The 12,358-nt window shown below is 40.6% G+C and overlaps 1 protein-coding gene and 1 long non-coding RNA gene across 11 annotated transcripts in view; one reads left to right on the forward strand and one right to left on the reverse strand.

The window, feature by feature from the left end:
* Positions 1-12,358, reverse strand: part of LRRC7 (leucine rich repeat containing 7) — a 143,070-nt gene that overhangs the window by 54,461 nt on the left and 76,251 nt on the right. For all 10 annotated transcript variants that reach the window (XR_011726985.1, XM_071749853.1, XM_071749851.1 and 7 more), the window contains exons 2-6: positions 11,620-11,822; positions 7,331-7,448; positions 6,264-6,342; positions 5,427-5,516; positions 4,005-4,061 (exon numbers count right to left, since the gene is read on the reverse strand). Coding sequence is in view for 9 of the 10 variants with exons in the window: in XM_071749853.1 (XP_071605954.1) it covers positions 4,005-4,061; positions 5,427-5,516; positions 6,264-6,342; positions 7,331-7,448; positions 11,620-11,822 (547 nt within the window). In the remaining variant the exon portion in view is untranslated. The remainder of the gene's footprint in view (positions 1-4,004; positions 4,062-5,426; positions 5,517-6,263; positions 6,343-7,330; positions 7,449-11,619; positions 11,823-12,358) is intronic.
* On the forward strand, positions 2,755-3,406 carry LOC139798732 (uncharacterized). The gene is made up of 2 exons (XR_011726940.1): positions 2,755-2,988; positions 3,094-3,406. It is a non-coding gene; the product is annotated as an uncharacterized lncRNA (long non-coding RNA).

Consider the following 12,358-nt stretch of genomic DNA (forward strand, 5'->3'; position numbering starts at 1 on the left):
AGCAATAGCTGAGAGACCAAGAGAAAACCTGCTTTTCCCTAAAACCAGCTGCCAGGGACCCAGGTCTCTGGTAAGGTCCCTGTGGCAGGGTATTTCCTGGTGGCACTGGCACTGCAGACAAACAAACCTGATGTCAAGAAACCAAAGAAGAGGCCACAGCTTGGGTAGGGAAGCAGTGAGTCATTAGGATGAGTACAAAACACAAGTATTTTCTCACCAATTAGCAGCACCTACAGTTTCTCAGATACTCCTGACTCACCACTTACAAACCTTCTGCAGCTTTTCCATTTTACAAATCCCTACTGGAAGCAATCCCACAAACCCCTCAAAAGGTGTTTTCCTCAGCCCAAACAGCACTCAGAGCAAAGATCATATTAATTACTTTAATTTACTGAAAGATTTTAAAAAAAAACAAAAGAAAAAATACATGCAGGCTGCCTGGCTGCTTTGTGCAGAGATTTCTAGATTCTTTCCTGAGACCTGAAATGTTCTTGGTTGCTCTTGCCACTGGACAGGGTGTTTATGTCCCCAAACACCCAGCTCAGGAGTGACAGGTCTGCAGACATTTGTTGCTGGGAAGAGCAATGAATATTTATGAAGTGTCTAAGCTCAGAAAATAAAAATTCAGTGCAGATTAATGAGCTTCCATTGGAGTAGTAACCAGACCAGGCTTACATATGCCTGTTGGATAAATTAAAAGCTTTTTTTGCTACATTTGAAATGTGCTCAGAACACTGCTTTCCCAGCTAAGTTGTAAATTTAGCTACTAGATTTGTTTGAAGAACTGGTGATTTACTTTAATTACTATAATAACTCTGTGCTGTCCCAACACAACCACAAATCCTCCACATGCAAACAAGCCAAGTGATGAACATGAGTGATGAACCATCTCAGAGCTTTGTCTGTGTGCTGCAGTTCCTAGAATGCTTGGCTAAAAATATTAGGAAAATAGGTAATTTAGATTTGTGGTTAAATTATGGACATCTACTCCAACCATAATATGCATCTAAGTGTATATATATATTGTATATCTGTATCTGCCTACATAGACACACACACACACACAAAGTGCACAGGTATACACAGCCTCTGCTTATCTCTGCTTCCTAAATATGCTGCTGTAACTGCACTCTTAAGACATTTTTACATTTAAAAGCAAAAAATCAGCTTTCCTGATTCCCTCTTCTCTCCTGTGAGGGCTCTTCCATCAGCCTGAATGTCCTGGTTCCTCTGAACACCAGTTCAGCTCCTTTGGAAGAGTCAGGACTAGAAAAGAGCTGCACAACAACGTCTGTCCTCACTTCCAAGAGGTGCAAAGGCTCTTCCCTGACCATTCTCCACCTCAGTACCTATGTGGTCAGAGAGGGTCTTCAGGTGGTTAAATAAATGAGGGGAAGAAATATCAATGTGAAATGAGGTGGAGGAGGAGCTGCCAATGGTCAGCTCTGGGCTGGGGCACATGCTGGTGGCTTTGCTGAGTAACCACACAGAAAGGATGTGACTGAAAAGTGGATTACAGTCATCAGGGTCCTCAGGTCCTGCCAGGTAAGCCTTGATCCCTGCCACAGTTCCTGCCTTGGCAGCCTCCTCTTTTCCCACAGCTTCCCATTCAGGGTGAACTACAGCCTTAGTCAGCAGGACAGAAAACTGGGAATGACATCTCTCCACTCTGAGAAATCACTGAAGCCCAGAATAATTAAACACTGAAGCACAAACTGCCACATTCAGCACCCCTGGAAGCTAATGGGAATCTGTCCATGGATTTTAATTGCTTCTCTTTAGGTGGAAAATGACTGAAACCATCACTGGCCATGGAAAAGCCTCCTGGCTTCAAATACACGTTCAGCAGGGCAGCATTACAGAACACTAGCAGGAGCCCTGAGCTATTGCACTGGAGTGTTACCCACTGCTCCAGTGAGTAAAGATCAGCTGTGCTTTTATCCACACAGAGTAATAAAAGCTGTCTGAGCTGGAGCTTCAAGCCACAAGACAAGCCAGTGAGCTAGGGGTAACACTCTTCAAATGTGAGAAACTTAGAATCTCAGAAATGCTCTGAAACACTGAACAGAAATTCAAGAGAAAAAGCAGATTTTTCTGTTTGTTACACAGATTAAAGCTTTGATAAAAGAACAGAAAATATTTGCAATGCTGGCCAGAGATCTCACAATATTTCTAAATGCTCAAAAGCTCTTGGGAACAAATATCAACAATAATCTTTAATCCATGTAGGAGAGAAAATCAATTATTGGTTTTATGACACAGCACTGCAGATCTATAGACTGGACACACAAATATGTGCAGTACATCACAAGTATTTGTAAGCCTGGTAGTATTTTCTGAAGTGTTGGTAGTGCTGGCAGAAAACAGGAACATCCTGCAACATTTTCACTTGAAGAGCAAGGTCCCAGTGACACAGCAAGACACTGCTGTCTGACATCTTTGCTATGCTTGCCAGGAGATATCAGAAGGCTCTTCAAAGCCTTTGGATGAACAATGCTTCACTAATTTTCCATCAGGAAAGTGTTTGGGAATACAGTGGTGCTCTTGGACATGCTTCAGATGCTGCAAAACCACGTCAAGAAACTCAGCAAGGGGAAGCTCCCGTTTTGCCATGCAAGATGTGTTGAAGAGGGACACTTGGGGACCTGTGCCCTGCTCAGCCAGCCACCCCTCTGCCATCTACACCCTCAGTGTTTACTTCAGCTGATATTGCTGTAAATAGTTTTAGAACATTTTGCATTCAGTTACCATGGATACATTTTACAACAACCTTGACAGTTGATGTTGTATGAAATACAGCCAGAGCAGAGCTATGGGAAACACACAGCACACTGAACTCCTCTTTCTGCCCAGATGCTAGATGTTTCCTTTAAAAATTCTTCATATGTGTATTTCACAGAACAGATGAAAAACATGACCTGCTTTTGACAACCTTTTCTTCAGCATCTTTTAAGCTGCCCCTAATGTGGTAACACCACTGAGCAGAGGGTACTTACAATGCCCCCATAGTACATTTCACATCTATTTAAAAGCCAAATTGCAGTATTAAAATTATTTAATTTGCCTTCCCTTTCATGTCTTTTCTTACTTCAGAACTGCTGGACAAGCTACCAACATAATCATGTTCTCTGCCAAGGCAAAGAGCCACAAACAATGGAGGACAAACACACCTACAAATAACCTTTCCCTTGGTTAAAGAATCAGAGAACTTCCTCACTTTCAGAATCAAACAGTGGGAAAAGTCACACTCAGCCACCTCAAGAAACTTGGTGCTACTGAAACCAGAGGCTGCTACTCTGAAGGCAGGAATCTTCTAAACATTACTAAACTTGACATAATTTGCCTGCTAACCACCATGTATCACAGAAAAAAAAAATTAAGCTAAATAAAAGATAATACAATACAAGCTACAGTCCCTTGTTTTATTAGTGCAGCTTCCTATATTTAGCATGGGAAGTGTACAGATTTATATTTTACTTCTTTACTGCTTCCTTTTCAAAATAACATTTAACCATTGGTCAAATTATAGCAACAAATTATGGCAACTTGATTTATTAGAGAATAAATTGACATTTCTTTAATATTCCAAGGCTACCAGTTTCCAAACAGCATTGCAAGCAACCAAATACCTGTGACTTCTGCACAGATCCCCCAGGGAGAGTGTGCTGCTGGGGTTACCTTGAGGATGTTTCCAATATGTCAGAATACTGTCACATAAATACTGACCAGGGCTCTCTCATATGTTGTTTTCCAATTCTGTTTACATCTGGTGTTTTAAAATGTCATGGTATGGATTTTGGATCTTGAGTTACAGTCAGCCAGCATCCCAGTCTCCATCTGCCACTGGATGTTTGCTTTTTTGCTAAAAACCTCCAGTAGAATTTCTTTAACCCATGGACAAAATAACTTCACAGAAATGCACAGAAATAACTTCACATTGCATGGCCAACAATAAACACATTTTGCACTTTTGAAAGAGTTTTATGTAAATCTCAGTCACTTACTTTGGTAGAGTTTTCAAGTGGTTTTCTCTTAACTCCAGAATTCGCAATTTGACAAGCCTAAAAACCAGAGAAAAAAACTAGCTCAGTGAACTGGCTCATTGTCATCACAGACATCTCTGTCCTTGTCTGAACTCTGCTGAAAAACTTTGACATATATCAGTTTTCCACAGCAATTCAGAACTATTTTTATTCATTATTTAAAACAAGGCTTACAAAGTGAAAGTTAATTTCTCTCAAACACTTCCAGAACTACTAAAGGATAAAACACAATGGCTACTTAGTTCATAACTTTCTTTTGCAACTTCTGAGCAATGAATCACTTCAAAATGAATCCACATCATTTTCCTTGACATCTGGACATCATGTCTGATCCCAACCTGCAGCAGCAGGCTGGCTCAGGAGTTACTCTGATCTCCCCAACACTCAGCAACTGCAAACAATGCCAATTATTCTGCCTCTTTCTTCCAGCCACCATAAAGCCCAGACTCAGCTCCTGCTCAGTGAGGGGCCCATCAAGTAAATGCTGATAAAGCAGGACTTGCTAGTTCTGGGCACATTTGTGTCATTTCTAATAGCAAGTGACATCATTTGTGCTGATTTTGGAGTGCTGAGTTGCTGTTCCCAGTGGAACAATAAAACACACACACAGGTAACTGGGCAGACCAGGAAAAAACTAATACTAGGTGAGTTCTGTAAAACCAGATTCCCTTAATCCTCTGTCTTCTGAGCTGTTTGCCCAAGCAGACAATCTGAGGGCAGAAAGTCACCATTCCCTCCCCAGAGTAACAGAGGTGGAGTAAATCTCACATCTCAGCAGACCTGTGCTGAGTAAGGAAACATCCCACTGCCCTCTTCAAATTGTGTTAACTTTGATTCCCTCCCACCCTGCTTTGTCCTTAGCTAACACTTTCTGGCTCTGGTTCTGCTGCATTTTCCTTTCAATCTGCAGCCTCTCTGCTCTGCTGTCTTTTCTATCTTCTCTCCTCTTGCTTTCACACTTGTCCTTTGGTTACTCCACCATGCTCTGTCATTTCTTTCTTCCTTTCTACTCCCAACACTTTTTCCTTCAGTTCATTTTTCAGTAGACATAGGCCACATGGTTATTTTCTGCCCTTGCCACAATTTAATAACAAATTTGATCAAGGACAGGCCTCTTCTTCAATTTCACTTTCTTCTCACCTTTTCCCCAAGCCACCAAACTGCACCACTTCATCATAAAATCCTAGCTGACAAAACGTTCTCTCTAGCAACAATCATTCATCAAAAAAAGGGCTGGAAAGCCCAAATCACTTTGTTTTGTTTTGTTTCGTTTTGGTTTTGCTTTGCTTTGTTTTTAAAAAGAACACAGCTGTAAAACCAATCCCTTAAAGCCTCTACTGGGTTCATATGAAAGAGCAAGGCACTTTGATGACTAATTCTTACCTTCCAAAGTTAGCTGGAAGAAACTCCAAAAAGGCATCATTTAGATAGAGCTGGGTCAAATTTAGAAGTTGTGTGAAGCCATCTGGCAGCCTGAAAAAACAGTGAAAAGCTTCATGCTCACCCTGAAGTTGCTATGGAAATAATAACAATGTATATATAGAAAGAGAAAGATGACTTTCTCTCTCACCTTCTTTTTTAGACAAATTGTCAAGAACAACTCACTTATTACAGACATTTTTTCTCATTCTGATCTCTTTCAGGTTGCTGTAACCACATGAAATTCAAATGCCTGACACATTCAAGTTACATCAGCCTCTTCCCTCTCCTCACCTGAGGGCTTTAAGCCAAAGGTGTTTCTTACTTTCTTTCTATCTCTTTTCGGGTTTCATTTTTAAAGTGAAATAGTAAAATTTCATCCTTTCATCTTCACTTCATTGTATAAATCATGGGATTGCAACACAGATTTTTTTTGTAGCTACCATTGCAAGTTTTTGGAAGGAATAAGAGTTGCCAAGGTCCCAACCAAGAGGTGGGAGGAGGTGAGGCTGAGCATGGCTCCCTTCCCCCACACAGACACCCCCATCCCCCTGGGGTTCAGAGCCTGCCTCAGCTGCATCACTTTGGCAGCCCCTGCTTCACCAGGTGCAAATGCCCCACATTTCTTTGACAGTACAGAGATCTTTCCACAGCTCCATCAGCAATGGATTTCAAGCTATTGAAAAGAAATTTCAGGTAATCACACAAATTAATTTAATACAGTCAGTGCCTTTACATTTTAGTTCACTCCATGTAAATTTTGTGCAGTTGCAGTATACAATACAAGCCACTGATACTCACTTAGAGACTGGATTGACACTGGCTTCAATAATTGTTAAACACTTACAACATTTAATATTTTCTGGAAAATCTTGAATTCCTAGAAGAATATTGAAAGAATTATTATACACACATAAAATACCACCTGTAACTCGTTTTGTTCATAATTGAGGTCATTCGGACCAGACTTAAGCTATGGCAGGAAAAATATGCATATTTTGGTATTATGGTCTAAAAGATTATACTAAAGCACTAAATAAATAGGCCAGAACAGATAGCATGCCTTGTACTAAAAGTATTATGCTAATGGTTAATTTACATAATCTTCTAGAGTTAGATAGTGACATCATCTGTACTGATATTTATGCCTTTCATTCCTTTCCAAACTCCTCATCTTTTTCATCTTTGCCTGTCCTCCCCTTCTCAGGAGAACTTAAACATAATCCTGAGAGTCTCTAAGCCTAAACTGACACGAAATTCTGCAAAATTTTCAAGAGTGCCTAAGCCTCATTTTCAAGGCCAAGACACTTCAGTTCAGGTTCCTAGGCACAAAAAAATGTAAATGTGCAGTTGAAAATGCAAACCAGCAACTCAGTCACTAGCTCCCTAAATCCTGCTGGCTGTTCACCTGCAGCCTTATGTTCCTCAGTTCATCACACAGGAGCCCAGTAAGCACTCTGTCACTTGGGAGAGTGGAATGGTTCTTAAGTGCACTGAAAAAACACCTTCCACTCCTTTTTATAATATTTACCAGACACAAGTCACCAGGGGTTACTGTGCTAAAACAATTTCTATTTTTTAAATATATATATATATATATATTTTTTTTTTTTTTTTTTACAGAAAAGGAAATGAGGTCAGTATCACAGAATTATGGAGAATCACAGAGTTATTGAGGCTGGAAAGGACCTTTGAGATCATCAAGTCCAGCCTCCAATATCCACCCAGAGTTCTCCCAAGTGCCTGACAGGCAAGCAGTACATAATCCAGAAAAAGAACACAGGTTCATTACCCACTAGGGATTAAAACCTCACTGCTGTTTATATTCATTACAAGTCTGGAAAGCCTCCCTATGTTTGAGCTCTTACCATTTTTACTGATGTCAAGTTCTCTGAGATTTACTAAGCTGGCAATGGTGGTTGGCAGGCTGGAGAGGTCATTGTCTGGGATGCTGAGTTTGCGTAAAGCCTGACAGTTGAACAGTTGCTGTAACACAGAAAGACACCTTACAGTGTTTCAGGAGCAGGATGAGTTTGGGATTATTATTTATACACAGGAGCAACAAATACCACAAAACTACATTAGCTAGGCAGTAACCCAGTAGTCAAAAAATCTTTCAAAAAGCCATTATTTGAGAAGGCTGTAGCAGGGTGCTCAGGACCACAACCACAGCTTAGAGGCAGTGGGCAGGATTAATCAGAACAGAATTGGCAGCAGGAATGTTCAAAAGGAGCTTTCTGTCAAAACCAGCACACTCACTGCAATCACCATTTTGCAGGTGGAGGCTATTTCACATGTGTCATATCAACTGAAATTTTTTGTGGTTTGTGGTGCATTAAAATATTTGATTTTGTAGTTGAATGTCATAATAGATATTTAAATATTTTAACTGTATACAGAAGAAATTTGCCATCTTCAAGAAACAAACTGCTTTGGCTTTACCAAAATGTTAAGTCCACACACCACCACCACTACCACCACCCCTCCCTTCAGGACCTAATTTTAAATTCCAATTCAAATTTCTCTAAATGTCAGAATTTCAGTGTGAAAAAGAATCCTCCTTTCAACCTGAAGGCACCAGGAAATCATGGTGAAGCACAGGGCTGAGTTCTGCAGAACTATCACTACCTCACACCACCCCTTGCACATGTGAAAATCAGGAAAAAGCCCATGGTGAGAGGAAGCAGAGCTGAGGAGCAGCCCCAGGGCTGGGTAGGTGGCATGGCAGGTGCAGATTTCAGACACAGCAGCTCACAGCTCTTCAAGGCCAGGGTGCAGGTATCAGAGGAGAGTGTAAAATAATTGTTTGGTTGATTTCTTGCCAGGGAAGGACAACTTCTCTTTTCAGGCACCTCAAAAGTGTTCCTGAAATATTAGGAATCTGTTTACAACAGATTTAGTCTTTCTTTCAGCCCTCTCTACTGGAATAAAGTCTGTGTGCTCATCTGCAGGCTCTTTGAGAAAACACAATAATTTGATTGCCTGCATGAAAAACTCAGCCAAGGATCTAGAGAGGGAAAAAATAACACACAAATGGTGTGCAAATGCCAACCTGGTACTTCACTTTAAGTACATTTTAGATAATTTTGAAACTGCATTATTCTACTGTAACTCATGATCCCTTCAAGAATTCCTGCATTTTCTGAAAGATAATTTATTCTCAAAAAACTGAGAGGGAATCACATGAATAAAAAATGCTCAGAATGAGGAGCACCATACCACAGGCACTAACAGTTGGCACCAAACACAAAATGGCACTTTTACTGAGACACTCATCAAAATGGCTTTGTCTTCCCAGTTCTTTCAGCTGTCCTCTCACCAGTGGTAACTCCTCAGGATGGTCCCCTCAGAACCCTCCCCATGGCTGCCCAGTGGAGGCAGAGAAGCTGCAGGCCCAGGGGAGGAACCTGGGGAACCATCTCTGAGCTTCCCCCCCTAACCCCCAGGAGCAGCTGGGACGTTCACTGCTCAGCTCCACACCTCTGGTAATGGCAATAAAAGGGAATCTGTCTCTGGAGAAGGAGGAATTCCTCTGCATTGCATCTGGGAGCACCTACTTTTCCCCTTTTTGGAGGCAGGACATCATCTGAGACAAGATGGAAAGCAATGTCACCTGTGGTACCAAGTGTCAGGTGGTGACACCAGTGCTGCCTCTTTCTGCAGTTTCTTCCTGGAGACAGACACATTTTTCCTAAGGCAATAACAAGTACCCTGGTTCTGTCCATTCATTTGTCCTGATTCATCCTTTATAAGAGAGAATTGAGAATTTTCATCTCATTCATGGCTTTCTGAAAACTGATTGCCAGTGACTCCACCTTCAGCAAAATCAATATTCTATCTTATTAGTCCTTGATTGATTTGACTCTTACAAAGAGGGACAGACTTGCAGCAGCTCATGACAATGAAGTCAAGGGCAAATCAAAGACCAGGCTGGAGTGAGGGGAAAAGAGAGATATAATTATATAATTATAGTTATATAATGTATATATTATTATATATATATATATATGTTATATATATATAATACTATTATATTATATATAATATATACAGTTATATAATAATCCTATAAATCCCTGAAAGAAATAAAACATATTAGAAATTAGGAGCTATAAGTCCATTTCTAACAAAGACAACAGGGCATAATTATGATGCACAAGACATAAGGTAAGAACTTTTTTAATAAAACCCAGGTGGAATGAGTTTAATACATCAGTTTAATGCAAAATAATTCATTGGTTTCTAGAACATCATGCAGCTGTGAGAGTAACCAAGGCAGGTAATGACCCAACAGATATTTTAGCTGTGCTTCTTTCATTACATTTCTAAACTGATGAAGCATTCTGCTGACAGAAAATTTCAAAAGAACATTGCAGCTTCAGAACCACACAGCAGTGAACAACAGGAAACTGACAAAACAGATTTTCTCTGGAACAGGTTATTTGAATTCATATTCACAGGGAGAGAAAAGTTCTGCCTGTGGTAGACTGTAACATGTAATACAAAAGTTCATGTTAAGCAATATGGTGCCACTTTAAGGAAAAAATGGCATTTTATCTTGAGAATATTAATTTGGTACTGAAAAAAGTCTAGAGATGTGCAGAAAAAAATACTTGAAGCAGAATATTTGATAGAGAAACTGTGTGGACTATTCAAATAATGGTGATGATTAATAAAGGCTTAAGACAAACCATTATGAATGGTATAAAGACAGCAAATTAACACTCCCATTAATCTTCTCTTATACAAGGCCAAGACTATCTTAAATGATGCGTTTACTGATTAAACTTAAGACCAATTAAAGGGATTTCTTCAGTATTGCTCTTGTTCTATACCCTGTTATATTTCTCTCCCATTATACACTGCAATAGTGTATAAGATGTGTTTGAACACCATGGTGATGCACACTTTCAAGAGACCCCAGACGAATTCCAAATATCCCTTGCTAAATTAGACATTTTTTATATTCTTCAGCCTGAGTCTTCAGTTAAAAAATTCAAATATCCAGTTAACCATATATTGTTATTGAAAGAGAAATAGTCCTGAAGGTATTTGTTAGCAGTAAAATGGCTCTCACCACAATCCACTGCATATTTATAGAGACAGAGAAAAAATATCTGGTTCTCTGCTGTCCTTTTCTAGGGGCAGGGGAGATAAGACAGCTCTCCATATCATTTTCCTGTGGCACTTAAGAGATTGCTGCTACCCTGTCTTACCATCTGTAAAGAATTTCTTGGAGTGAGCAATCTTAAGCCATGAATCATATTATCTGCACAGAAGAACCCCACGGAATGGAAAAAGTGTGTAAGTAGAATTATGTATAGAACAGAGCAAGTAGGAAATATGTTGAGAGATGATGAAGAATGGATTACAGGGGAACAATGTTTAATTAAAGACTTGTTTGCATCTTTCATTATTGTTGAGAAAAAATCCAATTAAGGAGTGGATTACATTACTTCATGCTTCATTATGTAGCTAGCACCTATTATTAATTGGTTTTTCCACTATCCTGCCCTCTTTTGTTTCCAGAACACTTAAGTTACAGTAACTTTTCATTCCTTATAGTAAACATTCATCAACAGAACCCATTTAGAGATTCTATAAAAAGTTTTACACGGGAAGGGTAACTTAAATAATCTTACTGCAGGGCCTCATTGGCAGTTACAAAAACCTGAGTCAGGCAGTACTGACATTTCTCAGAAGGATAAAGGGCTCATCCTGACAAAGAGCTTGCAAAAGCAGTGCTGCTGAGGCCCCAGTGTGGGATCACCAACCCCTCACATCAGCATCCTCCTGGTGAAGGTATCATGTGCCATATTAATTACTTGCTGTGCAAGAAGTACTTGTTTGGAACAACTGGTAATTTCCCAACTGGAGACTCCTTTGGCTGTCCTTATCCTTGTGCCATGAAGCCAGGAGAAGTAGGTGGCCCTACTCCTCCCCAGGCAGTACCATCTGTGAGAATGGTGGCTCAGCTGCTTGGGTTCTTCAGAAAGGGCAGAAAAGCCATGGGTGACAACATGCTGGAGCCCCAGGAGGTAACAGCCACAGCTCTGCCCACAGCCAGCAGGAGCCCTGGTGAGGAGCAAGCCCTAATTCCGAATACACAATTAAGAACACAACTGGGACATCTGTGTGAGAGGCACAACAACATTACCTTAGGTAGCTCTTCGATTTGATTGGCATCTAGGTAAAGCTCCTCTAAGGTCCGTTCAAAGTTAAAAACCTCCTTTGGCACCTGCTGCAGGCCACAGTGAGAGTAATCCAACACCGAGACGATTTCCTCCTCCCCGCGGAAACACCGGCACGGCACCAAGCGCCCGATGATTTTCCTTTTGGTGCTCATCTCCAAACAGCATACTGGAGGAACAAGGGGGAAAACAAAACAGTGGTTTGGAGCTATCAACAGCTGGAGGACTGTTTCTGTAGAATTATTAGTGAGCGTGCCAAGAGCATCCGCAGCTGTCACTGTCCTTAGCAATGGGAGCCACTGTGTAAACCCGACCTGTGGGAACACCTCTGCCAGCCCAGGTACAGCTGAGGCTTCTGCTCACTGCAGTGAATCAGGCAGAACCATCTGGTTCTGATTCTCCCTGGCAACATGGGCTCAGACCTGTTTTATCTGAGCTCAGAGTTTCTTAGTTCTCCACAGTTACTACCTGATTACATTCACTGTCTTTTCAAGCATATGAATGAAGAAAAGGACGTATGAACTTAATTGGTTCCAAAACTAGTACAGAAGTAACCCAAAATATTCTGCAGTAGAGTAAAAATACTTTAACTCATTACTCTGGAATTGAGAGAACACTCAATGAGCAGATTTCATACATGTCAAGCAGGCTGCAAATCTGTGGTATATATTGACAGCCTTAGGAGTTATTTTGCTGTGCTCAGAG

The sequence above is a fragment of the Heliangelus exortis genome, chromosome 8 (assembly GCF_036169615.1).
Source record: "Heliangelus exortis chromosome 8, bHelExo1.hap1, whole genome shotgun sequence".
In the NCBI taxonomy this organism is placed as follows: Eukaryota; Metazoa; Chordata; class Aves; order Apodiformes; family Trochilidae; genus Heliangelus; species Heliangelus exortis.